Below are 21,355 nucleotides of genomic sequence, written 5' to 3' on the forward strand. Positions count from 1 at the left end.
CAAAGCATCGTCAGATTTTATAACCCCCAATTATTAATGATGTATCGTTTGTGCAAGCATTTTCAATTACTAGCTACTACGGTCTTGATTGCTGTTCACTACGTAGTTTTGGATCGTAGCGTCTGATGTCACATCCAGCTATTTAGTCAACAATCTAGTTCACTTCAGTTGTAAATGTAGCTTTGAGATACGGCCTAAGCACCACGTGATCAGTCTTCTCTACTCCCTAACGCCATCACGCTGTTTGGTTCCAGAACTGGGTGGGCGAGGTACAGACGAAGAACAACATGCAGTTCACCATCCTCAACCTGAGCAAGAAGGTGCAGCCGTCACCTCCACCCCTGTCTGTGCGGATATTCGTGACGTTCTCCGAGGGCGGGAATGTACCTCGACTGCGCAGCATCAGTTTCAACGGCCGCCAGATCTGCCCCGCTGACCCAGGTCAGTCAGGGTCCAGGGTTACCGATTCGGATGACCAACCATCCTCATTTTGAGGCATTTCGAGACATTTCAAATGTACAGGACAGAATCTGGCCCACTTTTTCCTGCCCAGCATTATTTACTTGTTTTTGTGAACATTGCCTGCATTTTAGTTTCAGACATACAGCTTCAAGAGTCACTCTGGCTTTCACGTGTTGAAACAATCAGGGCACAAGCATTGATCAGTGAATAAAGTTTTGCTGCACTTGATTTGGACCTTTACTTACTTACTTACTTACTCACTGGCTTTTAAGGAACCTGGAGGTTCATTGCCGCCCTCACATAAGCCCGCCATTGGTCCCTATCCTGAGCAAGATTAATCCAGTCTCTACCATCATATCCTACCTCCCTCAAATCCATTTTAATATTATCTTCCCATCTACGTCTCGGCCTCCCTGAAGGTCTTTTTCCCTCCGGCCTCCCAACTAACAATCTATATGCATTTCTGGATTCGCCCATATGTGCTACATGCCCTGTCCATCTCAAACGTCTGGATTTAATGTTCCTCATTACGTCAGGTGAAGAATACAATGCGTGCAGTTCTGTGTTTTGTAACTTTCTCCATTCTCCTGTAACTTCATGCCTCTTAGCCCCAAATATTTTCCTAAGCACCTTATTCTCAAACACCCTTAACCTATGTTCCTCTCTCAAAGTGAGAGTCCAAGTTTCACAACCATACAGAACAACCGGTAATATAACTGTTTTATAAATTCTAACTTTCAGATTTTTTGACAGCAGACTGGATGATAAAACTTTCTCAACCGAATAATAACAGGGATTTCCCATATTTATTCCGTGTTTAATTTCCTCCCGAGTATCATTTATATTTGTTACTGTTGCTCCCAGATATTTGAACTTCTCCACCTCTTCAAAAGATAAATTTCCAATTTTTATATTTCCATCTCGTACAATATTCTGGTCACGAGACATAATCATATACTTTGCCTTTTCGGGATTTACTTCCAAACCTATCTCTTTACTTGCTTGCAATTAAATTCCCGTGTTTTCCCTAATCGCTTGTGGATTTTCTCCTAACATATTCACGTCATCCACATAGACAAGCAGCTGATGTAACCCGTTCAATTCCAAACCCTCTCTGTTATCTTGGACTTTCCTAATGGCATACTCTAGAGCAAAGTTAAAAAGTGAATGTGATAGTGCATCTCCTTGCTTTAGCCCACAGTGAATTGGAAACGTATCTGACAGAAACTGACCTATACGGACTCCGCTGTACATTTCACTGAGACACATTTTAATTAATCGAACTAGTTTCTTGGGAATACCAAATTCAATAAGAATATCATATAAAACTTCTCTCTTAACCGAGTCATATGCCTTTTTTAAATCTATGAATAACTGATTGCACTGTACCCTTATACTACCATTTTTTCTCCATTATCTGTCGAATACAAAATATCTGGTCAGTAGTTGATCTATTACGCCTAAAACCGCACTGATGATCCCCAATAATTTCATCTACATATGGAGTAAATCTTCTCAAAAGAATATTGGACAAAATTTTGTACGACGTCAACAAAAGTGATATTCCTCGAAAGTTACTACAGTTAGTCTTGTCCCCCTTCTTAAAGATACGTACGATAATGGACTCCTTGCATTGTTCTGGTACAAGGTTTGGACCTTTAGGCCTATTTATTATTATTGTCGTGATTTTGAGACCCCTTATGATCCAAGGTGGCCACCAATTTCGATCATGCATTTAAACGGCACTGCTTACTCCCAATCCCAAGAATTAGTTTGTTCAAATTTTATTTTGTTAAGTTTTGATTTGTTTAATATTTAATTATTTTATTCGAATTTTGGAACAAGTTGTGACTGAATGAGAGGTGAGAACTGATATGCGTGTATTCAATTCTGTGATGCTATAGATCATCGGTCGTCAGCACAGTGCACCCTGGGGCTAGCGTCCCTTACCCGCGGAGAACGCAGTGCACCATGGTGCACTCGAGCTATTCCATCTCAAATCGACCGAAATATAGAGAAAATTGGCCTTACAATTTCTAAATACAATGAAACTTTTTTTGTATGTAGAGAACTGTGATACAATGCTTTGTGCAAAGTTTGAGGCATCAGAACTTCATAGTGTTTAAATTAAAAATATTTAAATTTATCGTATTTTCATAAAATTAGCAACTTTTTACTGTTGTAGCTCCGAAACCCTTTCACCCAATGATCAAAATCATGGTTTATTTTGATGCTGAAAAGTTAAAGTTTATATTGACATATAAACAGTTTTTCTTACTTTTTATGGAAATGGAGAAATTTAGATTTTTCTTAATTAAGACACCTTTGCCCACGAAAAAATATTTTTAAAATATATGTTAGATTCCGCATTGAAAGTACAAATAAACTTATTTTTTTACTGATGGTTTGTTGATAAGAAAGTATTGAAAATATCAAATAAAGAAAATAAATAGTACACGCGTGAACTAACCAGCTGACTGTGAGACGGGAGCTAGCCGAGACAAGCAAGGCCAGGAGACAAACACGTAATGTTTCGTCTAGTAGCGCATAGCTGGGCTAGCTTTATCACAAGTTTTCATAAACACAGGAGTAAAATGACGCCCAACGCTCGCTTATCTTCAGCTCTCGGCCAGTGCGTGCGGTACTGCGCCGTTCAAGTCCAGGCGTGTGAAAAAAATCTATTTAATACCCTCGAAACTTATTGCCATACCACAAAGCTAGCAATGCCGAATCCCTCTTAATAATGCAAGGTTTTTTCTCAATATTTTTTTTACATTTTTACAAATGGGCAAAAAGCCTAAAAGTAAGTAAAATCAGATTATCCGTCTCTCTGTATACATTAAAAATAAGTATTATTTTCTTATCATAACATACCAAATGTCAGCTTGAAAATGAGCTCCCGTTCAATGTTATGCAGTAAATGGTTCCAGAGTTCTGAGCGCTGAAAGAGGCTTGTTTTTATAAAATACGCTAAATTTGTCACTCAACAATACGAAAACCGTTTGACTTTCGATAGTATATTTTTGAAAATGTACTCTCCTCAGCACCTTGTATAAATAGGGAAAAAATTAGAGTATAAAAATAATGCGAGGTTTTTTACTGATCGATTTCATATGGAATAGCCCACTCTTAGCTGCTAGCGGGTATGCTCTCTACCTCTTTCTGCTGCACGATGGGGCACATGGGATGGCTCCGCTTACCCTTTGCAAATTTCAGCGAGTGCTGACGACCACTGCTATAGATGTTAAGCATTTATAAGTGCACTACCGAAAATACAGTCCAACCTGGTCAATTCGAAGTTCAAGAGATCGTTAAAAAATCGAATTATCCAAGTTTAACAAAATAATATGCAAGTTTCAATTCTTTGGTCGGCGGGAAAAGGCACAGAAGTAAAAAAAAGTCGATTTTTCTGTTGTATCTAATCACATAAGTCAAGTATTTTTTCTAATTTTTGAAATAATAAAATTTCTTGTTTATTAAATTGAAAAGGGTCTTACTTTTACCAACATACATGAATTTCATTATTGAACTTACATTCAGTTAAAAGTAAATTAAAAAAAAGTCTCTCCTGAAAAATTCATTTTTTTTTATTTATGTGCCCTTTCCCGCCGACCAAAGAATTGTTTTCTTGCTTTCTATGCCAGAGTCATTTTGATTTACGTACACTAACTTTTTCGAGATAAAGGTTCAAAACAACCAACTAAATTTATGAAGACTATAAGGGAATTGTTCGCCTCTCCTCTTGTATAAAAATTCAATGCAATAATAGAATAAATGAAACTATTTATTCAAAATTTTGCACAATATTACCAAAGTACAGGACATTCAATTTACAAAAATTAAAACTCGATACTTTTGTTTGTTTCGTGTTAACATTTATTTTAGTCTTTGATTCATTCAAAATTCTTTCAGTTTATTTAACAGCGATCGTAAAATTGTTTCACTCTCATTTTGTTACCCTCTAACATAGGACCTTAATTCCTGGATGTGGCCCATGGTCTGGCCGATTGTAGGCAATGGTTTCTCGGGATATTCTGGCCTTTCTTTTTTTTTTTTTAGTTGGTTATTTAACGACGCTGTATCAACTACGAGGTTATTTAGCGTCGAGATTGGTGATACCGGTAGCGAGATGGTATTTGGCGAGATGAGGCCGAGGATTCGCCATAGATTACCTGGCATTCACTTTACGGTTGAGGAAAACCTCGGAAAAACCCCAACCAGGTAATCAGCTCAAGTGAGGCTCGAACCCGGGCCCGAGCGCAATTTCAGACTGGCAGGCAAGAGCCTTAACCGACTGAGCAACGCCGGTGGCTCCTTCCTTCTTCATCAGAAGATACGACTACAGTTTGCTCGCGCTATATTGTGGCCTGACATTCATAATTTAGGAACTGAATTTCATTGAATTTCACTTAGAATTGCCGAAAAAATTTGAATTAGGCTACAAACAATTTTTTTACATTGCGTTTTATAGGAGGAAGACCGCGCGAAAAGTTCGAATTATTCACGATTTCAAATTTAAAACGTTGGAATTATACAAGTTGGACTGTAGTGCCCCTGGATTATTAGAAAAAAAAACATGTTACCTGTATTCGAAATGTCCCTCCGCTTCAGATGTGTTATGCAGGGTTTCGTTTTATTTCAAAGTATCCTTTCTGTGATGCACAGTACGGAATCAACGTCTTAGTTTATGATTTCCTTTAAGTTATTAAATAATTGCAGGAAAGACGTTGGAATTGTGAACCCATAAGTAAAAGAAAGAATGATTATAAATCGCAAATTTGCTCTCTCGTCATGGTTGCTATGTTACATACTGATCAATTCTTGCAATCTCATAATGGTTGCTATGTTACTTACTGATCACTTCTTGCTAATTGTTATTGACAATGACAAATTTAACTATATATGTGGAACAATAAAAAGAAACCTCAAACAAACTAGGAAAGAAACTAAAATAAAATTTTATAAAATAATGGCAGTGCCCATGTTCCTATATGGCTCGGAATGTTTGACATTAAGAAAAAGTGAAGAGAGAAAAATAGAGGCCGCCGAAATGCGATTCCTAAGGAGTATAGCTGGCTACACTTTGTTAGATAAAAGGAGAAATGATGACACAAGAAAGGAATTATGCATCTTTAAACTAACAGAGAAGATACACCAATATAGAACTAAGTGGAGGGAACATGTGGAAAGAATGGAAGAATACCGCATTCCATAACTGCTGTTAGATTACAGACCAACAGGCAAAAGAAACATTGGCAGTCCAAAGAAAAGATGGACTCAACAAATGTTTCATGCATGAGACCGAAACAAGCCTTTAGAGGCTTAAACCTTGACGATGATGATGATGATGATGATGATGATGATGATGATGATGATGATGATGACGACAAAAGGCTTTGAATTCCAGAAGTGAACGTGGAAATTTTAAAATGTTATTTGAATGCAGATGTTTTTATTTTCCAACTAAATCCCTGCCTATGCCTAACAAATTTTGACGATTATGATTGTCACAGTAATGATAATAGCGAAAATGATAATAATAACAATAATAATAATAATAATAATAATATTTATTTATTTATGTATGTATTTATTTATTTATGCATGTATTTATTTATTTATGTATTTATGTATGTATGTATTTATTTATGTAGGCCTATTTATTTATTTATTTTATTTTATTTATTTATTTATGTATTTGTTTATTTATTTTATTTATTTATTTTATTTATTAATCCATTTATTTATTTCATTTATTTCTTTATATATGTATTTATTAATTTATTTATTTATGTATTTATTTATTTCATTTATTTATTTATTTATTTATTTATTTATTTAATTATTTCGAATATTAATGTGCAAAACAACAGGACAAAGCCAATTACAGTTTAGCACAAAATAAAAAAAAAAAAAAACAGAACAAATGATTATGAGAATGAATGACAGAAAATGGCAGTGAGATGAAATACAATCAATATAATGGTCAACATTAATCATTCATCAAATGCAACAAAATAAATGGCAATATCTAACAAATAATAAAAGATATTAAATAACAATTAAGGATATATCATGCATAAGTAAAATCAAATCAGATCTTGCAAATTAGCACTTTTAATACACTTGGCTACTGGAGAAAGAGATTTAAATAATTTAGTGAAGAAAATTCTTTGACCAAGAAAACCTTTCACGGGAATTCTAAGGTAGGTGTTATGTATAAAAGAATCACAATCAATGAAAACATTAGTAGCATTATTAAAGAGAGTGTAATCAATATCCTGACGTCTCGAACACAAACTGGTATAGTTAATAATAATAATAATAATAATAATAATAATAATAATAATAATAATAATAATAATAATGTCTGTTCTCAAAAAAGATGAAAGTTAGAATTTATAAAACACTTATATTACTGGTTGTTCTCTATGGTTGTGAAACTTGGACTCTCACTTTGAGAGAGGAACAGAGATTAAGGGTGTTTGAGAATAAGGTGCTTAGAAAAATATTTGGGGCCAAGAGGAATGAAGTAACAGGAGAATGGAGAAAGTTACACAATGCAGAACTGCATGCATTGTATTCTTCACCTGACATAATTAGGAACATTAAATCCAGACATTTGAGATGGGCAGGGGATGCAGCACGTATGGGCGAATCCAAAAATGCATATAGAGTGTTAGTTGGGAGGCCCGAGGGAAAAAGATCTTTTGGAAGGCCGAGACGTAGATGGAAAGATAATATTAAAAAGGATTTGAGGGAGGTGGGATATGATGATAGAGACTGGATTAATCTTGCTCAGGACAGGAATCGATGGCGGGTGGTGGTGGTGATTCAGTTTATGCCTTACCCTGATGCAAAAGAAAAATAAAGTAGTTGAAGTTCTGATTTAAAGAAGTTCTATCAAATTAACATGCAAAAATAAAATTGTTGCTTTATATTAGGTTCATAAATAAGTTTGTAGCATTTTTGTTCATGACTACTATGCATTAGGAGATTGTTTATAATTTGTCATTTGTTGTTTATCGTTTGTCATTTGTTATTTGAATTGTTGTGCTTGTATATAAGTCTTGAATTTTGCGGATTGATTTGGGGAATGTTTGTGCTATACGTGCTCTAAAGAAGATGAAGTGTCAAGTGGAAAAAAAAGAATACTTCCGACATATTCCTCTATGTAAGTTTAATAGAGGAACAAAGGCAGACGAGGCAGCTCGAAACATTTGTGCCGTGTACGGGGAGAATGCCATCAGAAAAAGAACTGCAAGAAAATAGTTCTGTCATTTCAACACAAAACATCCCGTACAAAAGTTAGTGTACAGAAGATCATGTTATGCATCTGGTAGGATGAAGAAGGCATCATGTACTATGGATTGCTTCCCAGGAATGTAACCGCAACTGCTTACATTTATTTTCCACAATTCAGATGCCTTGCGGCCGCAGTTGAAGCAAAACGACCGGGAAAACTGCATCAAGTGCTGCTCCAACATGGCAATGCACGCTCTTGCTCCACTGACATAACGAAAGCAGCTATCCAGGAACTTGTTTGAGAGATGATCCCAAATTCCTTGTATTCTCCCGATTTTGCACCCTCAGATTTTGATCTTTTCCGTTCTCTTAAGGAAAGATGCTTTACAAACTTGGCTTGACGACTATTTTACCTCCAAACTAGCAGATTTCTTCAGGAACGGAATTGAAAAACTACCCCAGCATTGGGACAGAGTCATAGATAATGTAGAAGAATATATTACTGATTAATTTTGGTCTTCCATCCATGTCAAACGAAAATTTTCGTCACAGCAAAAAACATTACCAACTTTTGCATTGACTCAATACACAGAGATGAGAAGTTGCCAAGTAAATGTTAAGGATAAATTGTGAACACGTTGGATGTGTCTGGAACAGTTCCTGTATTTGTGTGGAGTAGGGGAACAGAAAAATGAATGTTATCTCATCAAAGTCATCTGATAATACCTTCCCTTATTGTATCATAAAAGGTTAGATGTGAGTTTGTGATATTTTCGTCTTCAGGTACTGCACCGAGTACCAAGACACCACCTTCCTCACTGCCTCCAGAAGTGAGCGAAAGAGTTGAAGAAGAAGATGAGGAGGAACCCCCAACAGAATCAGGTATGGAAAGTTAGGAACTCTTTCTTTAATATATCTAGCCTAAGACATAGGAGCCCCATTCCTTTTGAAATCGCTTCACACTTCCCTTTGGACCTCACACACTTATGCCAACTTTTGTCCATACCTGTGGAGTAAAGGCTAGCGCGTCTGGCCGCGAAACCAGGTGTCTCGGGTTCGAATCCTGGTTGGGGCAAGTTATCTGGTTGAGGTTTTTTCCGGGGTTTTCCCTCAACCCAATACGAGCAAATACTAGGTAACTTTCGGTGCTGGACCCCGGACACATTTCACCGGTATTGTCACCTTCATTTCATAACCTGAGATGTTGATACAGCGTCGTAAAATAACCCAGTAAATATAAACAATCTGCAATGTCCTTTTTCAGTTGCCTCGTCACTTTCTCCTTAATGTTCCCCTCATTCTGCAATAGCTTCCCTTTCAGCAGCAATTTTAGTTTTGGGAATAAGTAAAAAATCTCAGGGATCCAAGTCTGGGCTGTATGGGGTGTGATATACTCGTACTTAGGTAATGCGATGCTTTACCCAAAAAGAAGTGACAGAGAATTCATAGAATTCCTGTAATTGCATTAAACGCTAATGTTCATGGTTGAGTGTTATTGTGGTATTTACACTTTTAAGGAATTGGTTCTTTTGGTTCTTATTTATCAGGATAGCCACCGGCGTGGCTCAGTCGGTTAAGGTGCTTGCCTGCCGGTTTGAAGTTGCGTTCGGTCGCGGGTTCGATCCCCGCTTGGGCTGATTACCTGGTTGGTTTTTTTCCGAGGTTTTCCCCAAACGTAATATGAATGCAAGGTAATCTATGGTGAATCCTCGGCCTCATCTTGCTATCACCAATCTCATCGATGCTAAATAACCTAGTAGTTGATAGAGTGTCGTTAAATAACCAACTAAAATATAAAAAAATTATCGGGATTGTGAATATGATTGAGAGTGAAATAAATTTAATGTAATTTATCTTTTATATTGTTAATGATTAATTTTATTTATTTATTTTTTGAATGTATACCATACAGAGTGTAAATTAAATATGGAATATCGCTACCAACTTCTTTTTAGTTGGTCAGTTAATAAAGCCCTATCAACTACCCAGTTATTTATCGTCGATGAAATTCGCGATAGCGAGATGACATTAGGCGAGATTAGACCGAGCATTCGTCATAGATTACCTGACATTTGTCTTATGGTTGGGGAAAGCTTCGGGGGGGGGGGGAACCCCAAGCAGAAATCGAACCCATGCCCGAGTATCAAATAACTCTAAAGGATTGTGATTTATTAATAAAGTTTATTTTAATTGAGTATGTCTGATGTCTATAACCAGAATTAGAAAGCTCTGTTGGATTTTTAAGCAAGTTGTTTCATTCTGATAGGTTTATAACATTTGTTTCAGAACTGTTCTTTACTGTCAGCCTATTTATGCACTCAAACAAGTTACTTTCTCTCCTAGATTGAATATGTTTATTTTCCTACTTCCACATGTTTTATCTGACTTTCTTTCTTTTTTTTTTTTCAAATTCAAATTCAAATTTATTCATAATTTACATTTGAAATGGTACATATGAATAGATACCCGAAATGAGCATATGCTCGTGCTCGGGTACAGTGCAGTAGAGTCGACATAAATTTTATAGATATCAATAAAATAATGTTGAAAATAATAGTAATAATAGAAGAATAACAGTGACGGAGATAATATAAAGATAGTAATACAAATTAATAATAATAATAATAATAATAATAATAATAATAATAATAATAATAGAAGAAGAATAACAGTGACGGAGATAATATAAAGATAGTAATACAAATTAATTAATTAATTAATAATAATAATAATAATAATAATAATAAAACAAAAATATTAGCAATAATAAAATAATAACTAAGACTGATAAAATAAAATATAAAAGCACTTAGCGAGAGTTATATAAGCATATAATAACCAGAAAAAAAATAACGAACTCGAAATCAACAAAAAAGTTCGTTGTATCGCAGATGACAGCAACCGCCTTATTGATATTGTGTTATGCGATATTGCAAGGGGGGGGGGGAGCGAAGGTCTACATCCTAACGTTCTCGTCGAATCTTCTATCATACAATCATGGGAAGTTAATGCTGAAAAATAAAAGACTGACTTGTTACTTTTTGCTATCATTCCTCGGTATGATGTCTATATAACCCTTGCCTAGAGATGTTGGATGTAGAATTAACACCAAATACAGGTAGGCTACTACAATCGTATTCCATTGTGTGGCAGATGGGAGTGCCCAGTGTGGACTGGTGTCTGTACAGCCTGCGCCCCTCGTGAGCCACGGACAAAATACAGCAAGGGGGCAGTTCCCGTGGCATGCAGCCCTATACCAGTCCAAAGAGTTGAACCCAGTCTACAAATGTGGAGGATCATTAATCGGTCCTAAGACAATTCTTACGGGTAAGTGTCTCGCTTCAACGCAGCAGAGAGAAAGCGGCCAAGAACTTTTTTCTACTGCATGGATTTTCATGTAATTTTTAGAATTTATTCCATATGAAAATATAGAGGTATGATCAAAATTTCATGAAATTTGGTTCAGCCACCGGCGTAGCTCGGTCGATTAAGGTGCTTGTCTGCTGATCTGGAATTGCTCTCGAGCACAGGTTCGATTCCCGCTTGGGCTGATTACCTAGTTGGGTTTTTTCCGAAGTTTTCCCCAACTGTAAAGCAAATGTCGGGTAACCTATGGCGAACCCTCGGCCTCATCTCGCCAAATATCATATCGCTATCACCAGTTCCATCGACGCTAAATAACCACGTAGTTGATACAGCGTCGTTAAATAATCAAGTAAAAAAAATTGGTTCAATACTTTTGAAGAAAAGAGTTAAATTTGTGTTCACTTAAATTTAGAAAACCAACTTTTTTATTCAATTTATATTTTTATTCTAGTTTTTTTTATATAATTTCAAAGAAAACATATAGGTATGAAAAAGTATAATTATAGCCCTTTGCTCTCTGGTTAGAGTTGTGCGTCAATTAAATAACAATCACTATGTGCTGTACATTTTTATACTAAGAAAATGTTGCACATGATGAAGCGAGATATAAAGACAGTGTACAATAAAAAATAAACAATTATTCTCAAAAAACGAACACAAAATCTCCAGTGTGCACTAATATGCCTAGAAATTATTGACAGGTTAAATTGATTTTACGTTTAAAACATTGATACCAGTTAATTGTACTAGACACTAGTGAAATAATATAGCTTACTGTACCTCCACATACGTTAACCTTCTAGAGAGCCGTTCCGAAACACATCGCCAATGTCGTATCGTTCAATTGTTCAGTACAGAACTGAAGAAATAAGTTTTTTAAATTTAAAAGTCATGTTGAGTTCAGGTAAGTTTGTGAAATAATATCATATAAATTAGTTTATATTTTTCAGTCAATCACTTATCATGTTAAGTGATTGACTGAAAAATAAAAACTATTGGGTGTTCATTTCAAAGTGTGTCATGACGTCACTGTTGTGAGTCAGCGATTTGAAACGAGTTTCAGCTTTTATGTCAGAGAAGTTGCCTATTAACACGTTGAATGCCACTCGACGCGTATACACGTCACACGATCCTAGCGCCATATGCCAATGACGCGCATGCACGTCATAGTTGTTTTCTTGCTTTCCCGCGCATTATTCCTTCAGTATTTTGGTTATCCTGTATTGTTATGTAGTATTACTTACTGGAAGGGTGCTGCTACTTATTATCATTCTTGGTTATTACCTTCCGCTCATTTAAGTAGAGGAATCATGGATGATAAATTAGATGATAATTTTGAGACGCCTCCAGGTCCTTCAAATGCAAAAAATCGTAAAAGTGCGCCAGATAAACTTGCAAGAATGACGAAATTGTGCGTCCAGTGAATACTTCAATGCCTGATTCGGACAGACAGTGATTTCAATCCAAATGAAAGCCAAAGTGAAAGTGAAAATGAAAGTGAAAGTGAGAGTGATAGTGAAAGTGAAACTGATTTTGAAACATCTAATAATTCAAGTACTACTCCAGTAGCCACTCCAGTTCAAAATGTGGATATTTCGACGTCTTATTTATCTCGACTGAATTTGAAGACAGTATTGTTGAAACAGTAAATAAAAGAGGGCAAAAAGTACAAAAGCCGCATGCAATTGAAAAGTATAATAATCACATGTCAGGTGTCGATCGGCAAGATCAAATGCTTTCGTATTACCCATGTGAAAGAAAAACAGTTCGGTGGTATAAAAAAAATTGACATCCACCTCTTCCAAATAATGTTACTGAACGCACATAATTTGCATCACCACAAGGAGTAGGATTTCGTTATATGATTTCAGACTTTCAGTAACACGATATTTGCTCTCGTATGCAACACTCAGCAGTCCAACAATCAAACTGGTATCACCAGCTGTGAAACACCTGTCTGCAAAACAACGCGCTAATGAGAAAGGCAAAAAAAAAAAAAAAAAAAAAAAAATAGGAAACGCTGCAAAGTGTGTTACGAGAATGGCAGAAGAAAAGAATCAACATTCTACTGTTTTGATTGCCTTGGTCAACCTGGATTGTGTGTCGATCCCTGTTTCGGAATCTACCACAAATGAAGTAAGATAGGCCTAATTTGTTTTTCTCTAACAGTATTTCAATATACGGTCACGTAAAAACAAAAATAAGTGTGACGCGTAAACGCGTCAAATGGCACTGATATTGGAATTATTAACGTGGTGCCGGTGACTCGTAAATGCGTCATCAAGGTTTCAAACATTGTCTGTGCTCAAAATTGTATATGAGGCTAAAAATTATTCATAGACACTATTACATGATAAATAAACACAAAAAAACTAATCGGCTCCTGGGGATAGATTTTGCAACAATACAGTCGGCAGCGAACGTGTTAATCAAGGCGTTCAATCTGAACTTGAGAACATGTACGGTATAACTTGAACGTCGTAGCAACAGATGGCGGTCTGTATGGTCTGTGTACTACCATAATCTCTTTCGAACTGTTTTACGCAGGGTATTTGTTATCATCGGTTGCATACAGAACATTCCACAATACAAATCAAATGCTCTGTGTCCATGTTGACTGTCGAAGTTAATGTCAACAAATACGTAAGTAATCGTCTTGACCCTCTCCCCATACCCCGACAGTAAGAAAAAACCAACGAGTTAGATACTATAGAGAGGACAAAGACCTCAAAAAGTTGAAGACAATTGAACATTGGTCCGCCATGTTTCGGTTAGTCAAAACAAAGGGGCGTGGCTCGGATGTTGTAGGAAATGACTGTGATGAAGTTAATATTATTGTGAATTGAGTTACATATTAAGACTATGTTAATAAGTAAAAAGTAAAATACACACAAAACTTTACGTTTTATAACAGCTGTAGGCCTATGTTTTATTAATTTCACTAAATATAGCCCAGATATTAAATGACAAGCTATACTCGATGCAACCAAAGCAAAGCACCTAAAGACTGATGAATTTAATCGGCAGAAGAAAAATAAATAATTTTTTGACTTCGTCACAAATTTAATTACCTTACAGCTAATCTAACCTAATATGAAATTATGTAATTCAGTGCTCACCAGGTGATTTCAAGAGAAACGACGTATGTAACTAATAGGAGTAAAATATAGGAAAGGTAGTGGCGAAAATTAAAAAAAAAATATCTAGTAATTAAGTTATTGAGAAAAATGCATTTGAAATTGGAATTAACACAGAGAAATTTTGAAAACTGCAATTATTAAAACTACAAATACCCTCTTAGCATGCAACATGATAATTAAAGAATGACACTAATAGAAAGTTACTCATGATCATAACTCACCACATTTATTGAAACGATAAGATACTTACGATTAACATTGTTATCAGAAACAACAGGAGCCACAGCTAGGTACACTTCTTTTCGCGTGATGGAGACATCATGTAGTCTAATATAATTTGAAACAAATATTGTCGCGTAATGGAGACATCGTGTAGTCTAATATAATTTGAAACAAATATTGTCGCGTGATGGAGACATCGTGTAGTCTAATATAATTTGAAACCGAGCCACTACAGCTGAGGCTGCGCAGAAGTTTAGAGTAGGGACAAATTGAAGCTTGCATCCGCCGCCATGTTTTGGGAGTAGCACGGCTAGCAGACGGCTGCACTATACAATGCTGAATGTTTAATATATATGTTTGGTGCCTCTTATAAATCAATCTGAATGGATAAATGAAAATTAACATTTAAAGCAACCACGTTAAAGACATAATCAAGCTTAGTTACCGTTAGTTTGACATGAAACGAAAGAAAACTGCAAAAATTTGATACCGTAACTAAAGATGTTGTATAGTTATTTGACAAAATAGAGCGAACAGAAATACAAATGCATATTGTAGTAATAGTTTAGATGAAAAGAAAATTGTTAGTATTAACTATTATTAACAAAACACTGCCTGTGTAAGACATTACATTAGGCCTATATTGTAAACACGTTTGCTTTGATGTGGACGAGAAATAAACAATTATTATTTATTCGCTTCCATATCACATAATATAGGCCTACACCTGTAAAATAGAAACACGTCCCTAATGTTTTAGTTAGAAATATAAGTAGGCCTACCGTGCAATAGCTTATTATCACAGCTGTAGTATGAAATAAACGTCACATGCATGCATTAGTCAATTAGTCACGTAATAAAACTCAGGCCTAGTGTACATAACTTCTTGCCTATTGATTCATCATCATCATTATTATTATTATTATTATTATTATTATTATTATTATTATTGACTCCGTTAAATATTGTCTTACAACATTTTTATGTAAAGTCGTGTTGTACTGGTAATCTGAAGCTGTGTGCTAACATCTGCTCTTTATGTAGTACTTTCTTTTATTTGGTTATTTAATGACTCTGTATCAACTACTAGATTATTTAGCATTGATGGTATTGATGATAGCTAGATGATATTTGGCGAGACGAGGCCAAGGATGCGCCATAGATTACCTGACATTCACCTTACGGTTGGGGATATAAGAAAAAACCCAACCAGGAAATCAGCGGGAATCGAACCTGCGACCGAGCGCAACTCCGGACTGACAGTCCTTAGCCCACTGAGCTACGTCAGTAGATCTTTATGCACTTTTATGGTCAGTTTAACAAGTTTAAAATATGGTTATCGGGAGGAATCTGGGATCCATTTTATAAAATATGTTCCTATAAGTACAGAAAGATTGCACAAGTATTCTACTTTTAGAGCACATTGCTTTCATACGATGTAAGAGTGGATAGTAATATGCCATTGAACTGTCAGCATCTGTATAATCGCTCTTTCACTTAAGCGACATATTTCTATAATCTCAGATGATGGTATGACAAGACTCCCATTATTCTTTCGTTAAAAAATAAAAGAGATTTTGTTTACTGGTGGTAGCCTACGTACCATAAATTGAGTCTTTAGATTTATTACGCCATATTTTTCTTAATGATTTAACAACTAACCCAGCAATGAATACAATCACATTTTGACAATATTGTGTCATTGAGAATGATGTAAGAATGAGAGAATTGCAATCAATGTCTGCAGTAGAAGAGTCATATCGCCTCTGATTCTCAAAACACTGAGGATTATTATTATTACAGTGCGTTAGGTGTTAGGATAATACCGTTGGGTATATAGACATTTTTAACGGACATTCCTCTCTTTGTAATATAATTTAAATAAATTATTTACGTATTTTCTAACGTATATAATAACACAAGTAAAAATATTCCATGTATTCGGTCTTAGGAAATAGAAATAAACTAATAAGTCTATTTATGAGCAATATAAGGCGTTTATATTTAAAACAATGCTTAGTTACAATATTTAGATTTACTTCTGTTATTTTATATTATACGTTAGAAAATGCGTAAATAAGTTTAGTTATATTACAGTGAAGGAGGAAATCCACTAAGAAAATGCCTATATACTCAATGGTATTTTCTAAACTCCGAATGCTCCCCAAACATGGCGTCGCGCGAACCTGCGCGAGAGGTTTCAAATTTGTACACGACACCAGCGCCAATTGTGTGTCTAGATATATAACTACAACGTCTTTGTTTGAAACAAACATTGATCTCACACGTGTCTCGCATCTAGGCAGAGGCTTTTGCAGAATAAAACTGTTCTTACATTATTTTGAACAATAATGACAAATTGTGTGTGATGCAAGCGCTAACTTTCCTCTTTGTTAACAAAAAGAGCCCTACACATTAATAAAAAGAAAATTGGAGTAGCCCATATAAACACAATAAATACTAAACTCTTGATGGTACAAACTTATTAATACAGATATTTCGCTTATGCTCAGTCCGTCTTATCTTATAATTCTCTGCGGCAATGGTACCTGTATTGAGAGGGTTTAATTATCCAGCAACGAATATTATGATTTACGGTACATTTCATTTAAATCCGAGGGAATGAGACATTTTTGGAAATTTTAAAGTCTTAATTATTACTTTTTCATTTATAAATCAGCTTTTTACAAAACCTATAGCGAAATGTTTAAATTAAATATTTATGTATCTGAAAAATATAATACATGTACCAACTCGTTGCAGTGTACCTTTGATAAGCACTCCTTGTGGAGGCTGGCGGTACTATAGATCGCCATGTTTTTTAGGGAACGATCCATAGTACTGTTGGCCTCCGCAGGGAGCGCTTATCAGAGGTCTTCAGCCTCTCTATAGTATCTAACTCGTTGGAAAAAACCCACCTCAGCACATGTTTCCAAACAGTTCACATTCCTGCCACTACCGGCATTACCAACGAGTTAGAAAGAGAAAGATTCTTTCTAACTCGTTGGGCATTACCATGTCGGCACAGCATATCTTGAGGTATTAAGATGCAACTTCAACATTTTTCCCCCATTACGTGATCACCAGCTGAAATCTAGTGTTTTTGCAGCCCCCAGGTTCACTTCACTACTGGCAACACTTACTTCAATATCCACATGTTCTAGATATCATGATAGTTAGTCATTTTGTAGTTCATATGTTGGTACACTTGGAATTATTATTCAGGCCTACTTGCTACTCGATTTAAAATGCACTAGATTTATTCAAACGTAATATTTACGTGTATTTTATATCGCGATTATAATATATATAATATATTCCGGAAATTGCGAGTTGTACGTGAAGTTACTATTTCCATCACATCACATAATACAACTATGTGGTGCAATTATTGTTATTATCAGAATTACCGGTATTGTATGTTTCTAGGTAAGTAGAAATTTTGGAGCATTACATTGCAATATTACAATAAATTAACATATTAGAATGTTGTGTTGTATTAAGATTCACTGTTATTTAATATGTATTAAGATATTATATTACATAGGCATACTTATATTCTAGAATAGTGAAATTTATAATTAGGCCTACAGATGATTCTGCTGAGGTAAGAGCATTATTTTAACTTTAAAACATTATTCACATACAAATAAATTATATGATATAAAAATTACATTTTTATCATAATATAAGGTATTCTCCAGAGAAGCTACATCAAAGAAGGCATGTTTCACTGGCTTATGAGAGATGTATATAGTGATAAACACGTAGTTTATTAGTTTGCTGTTATAAAAACTTACAACTATCCATTAGAATATACAGGTATCAAATGACTTTTATGTTGAAAGTATTTATAGCTCCAAACTAAAACCATGTGTTATCATCTCACACAAGTCAGTGGAACAAAAGAAAATAGTGTCTTCTATGGTGCAGTTATTTTGGAGAATTACGTAATGTAATTTTTACATAACCTTACAAATATTCAGTCTAATGAAAGTGAATAAAATCAAGGTTGAAGTTAGGTTAATGTGTAGTTCATATTTTAAAATGCAATAACCATTTTATTTTAAGGTTATAACATGTCCAGAAGGAAAGAGTCTGAAGAACTTATAGGCCTACATCAAGAAAGAAAATACTTTCGTTACAGAGCAGCTTACAATAAGTACAGAGTTAATATGTACAGACAATTGAAGGCTGAAGCAGAATAGGAAGATATCTGTCTAACCAAAGTGGTTCTAATGGCAAGAATTGCAAATCTCTTGTAAGTAGGCCTACCTGTTTTTATAGATAATATTTGACAGGATCATTACAGATCTTATTCCATGAGGATGCATCCATGATAGTGTGTTAAAAAATATTTACACATAATTTAACATACGGAGACTTTTCTGTAACCTAATCTAATGCAACTTCATGATAAACTAATGCATGTGGTTGAGTTTACATGCAACTGAATTTTGAAAAATTTTAAGCTTACTTAGAAATACAAGTCCCAAATAAAGTAAAGTCCCATCACTGATAACCTTTCGTATGTATAAAAATATTCTTGTTAGAAATTAAGTAAAAAAAAAAAAATAGGTATTCAATAACGCAGAAGAATATTTTTATTATTGTCCCAAGTACTTCAGTGTATTACCATAATCTTTAAGGCTATAGGAATAATTAAAAAGGAGCATATTATATGTTTACTTGTTCCAGATATTGTTACACCACAGGCATGTATGTATAAGAAGCATTAACTTGGACTCTCACTTTGAGAGGGGAACAGAGGTTAAGGGTGTTAGAATGTAAGGTTCTTAGGAAAATATTTGGGACTAAGAGGGATGAAGTTACAGGAAAATGGAGAAAGTTACACAATGCACAACTGCAAGCATTGTATTCTTCACCTAACATTATTAAATCCAGACGTTTGATGTGGGCAGGGTATGTAGCACGAATGAGTGAGTCCATAAATGCATATAGAGTTAGTTTGAAGACCTTTGGAGAGGCCGAGACGTAGATGGGAGGATAATATTTTGAGGGAGGTGGAATATGATGCTAGGGACTGGATTAATATTGTTCAGGATAGGGACGAATGGTGGGCTTATGTGAGGACAGCAAAAACCTCTGGGTTCCTTAAAAGCCATTTGTGAGTAAATACTGTAAATAAAATATGTAATCTCCATACTTTTATCACAGCATTCATAGAATGCAGTAGAAATAATTATTACCAAATCTGAAAAGAGGCATATGCTGTCTACACCAGGGAAAAACAAGACATATCCACAATCTATAACCGGCATCAGATAATTTTTCCAAGGAAGTCATTGCAAGATTTGTATATGATAGACCGAATCGAGATGAAGAAAATTATGGCAGTAACATTTTCTTTTTTTATAATTTTAATAAGTTAAAAGACTGTAGACTTTACATTTATAATTACTTCTTATTTATCACTACAGGTACTATTTTCTATGTGCTGGGCCATGTAACAGGAAACTACGATACATACTGCATTTGAAGGATCACGTTCGTCATTAAGGACAATTTTGAAGGAAATGTGGTTTAAATTGAAAAAAAGAGGGCAATCTCACATAAGTAAGAGAAAGTAAAAATATTAATTTTAAGAGAATGTGAGAAATATGAAAAGTGAGGGCCCAAAGTCTGTTGTTTTTCTGGATGAAACGTGGATTTTTATGGATGGCAGGCTTTATTACAATATTTTAAGATAGTAAAGGGAATAAATGTTGTAACATTATTAATTCCATGTATATTTCATAGACTGCAACACATTCATGGAGCAAACCAGTATCGTTGGTGGTAAGGTTCAAGGAGTTATGCATCGACCTGCTGTGGAAGGAAGACTGGTCATTGTACAAGCTGGAACCTAGTAATGTAACTACAATACTATTAAACTATATATAGTGTAGTAACTTTTATTATGTGTTCTATCTAGAATCTAAATATCTTGTTTCTTTTACAGATGCAGATTTAACTTTTTGTATCCAATTTGAAGACTGGCGAAGATTACTATGGTGCCATGAATACAATCCAGAAGTGGGTGGAAAGATAGCTTATTGTTGGGTTGAGAAATTTAGGTCATTTGATTATTATTATGTATAATGCTTTCTACCACAATAAAATTGCAGAATACAAACCCATAACAAAAGGAGACGAGATCAGCTAATGGTAAATATAATTTCTGTAGACTCTGAGTAATGAACTGTGATTTTAAGTTGCATTAATTATGTTTAAATGTGAATTTTGTAGACATGACTGAGACTGAATGGAGTTACCATTGCCAGACAATGCAAACAGGAATAAACAACACTTGGAAAGGTGATTCTCTAAATGTAAGTAATTCATAAGTATAATCTTCATCTTGCGATGTTGGTGACGTAAACATTCAATTCATAAGTAATTCCCCTCCCCCCCCCCCAAATGGTGGTTAATTGACTGTTGGTCATTCAGCCATATGAAGCGAGTTGTGTACACCAATTTATCAACACAATCATTGCCCAAGGTGTGTCATAGGAGGCTGGTCTTCGAATACACTAACCTCTCCACCATCCATGCCATGAGGGTTACCATTGTGCACGACATACAGCAGGACAGGTGCATCAGAGGCCGCCACTAATTTAAGAAAAGTGAAAATAGCTCTGGTGATCAGACACCTCATATCAAAACCCACTATTTTTTTTTTTTAAATATGATATGCCTACAGATAGATTGCTGTACATTCAAATACAAGGATGCTAGACGATCTCCAAAATGTTATGTTTTATTTAACGATGCTCGCAACTGCAGAGGTTATATCAGCGTCGCCGGATGTGCCGGAATTTTGTCCCGCAGGAGTTCTTTTACATGCCAGTAAATCTACTGACATGAGCCTGTCGCATTTAAGCACACTTAAATGCCATCGACCTGGCCCGGGATCGAAC

General features: G+C 35.2%; 1 protein-coding gene across 1 annotated transcript in view; it reads left to right on the top strand.

Moving 5' to 3' along the window:
* The first annotated feature begins 270 nt into the window (after window positions 1-270).
* LOC138702244 (serine protease gd-like) overlaps window positions 271-21,355 on the top strand; it is a 36,721-nt gene continuing 15,636 nt past the window's right edge. Inside the window, exons 1-3 of the mRNA XM_069829832.1 lie at window positions 271-441; window positions 8,491-8,589; window positions 10,861-11,034. Coding sequence (XP_069685933.1) covers window positions 288-441; window positions 8,491-8,589; window positions 10,861-11,034 — 427 coding nt within the window. The 5' untranslated portion in view covers window positions 271-287. The remainder of the gene's footprint in view (window positions 442-8,490; window positions 8,590-10,860; window positions 11,035-21,355) is intronic.

This window comes from Periplaneta americana, chromosome 6 (genome assembly GCF_040183065.1).
Source record: "Periplaneta americana isolate PAMFEO1 chromosome 6, P.americana_PAMFEO1_priV1, whole genome shotgun sequence".
NCBI classification, from domain to species: Eukaryota; Metazoa; Arthropoda; class Insecta; order Blattodea; family Blattidae; genus Periplaneta; species Periplaneta americana.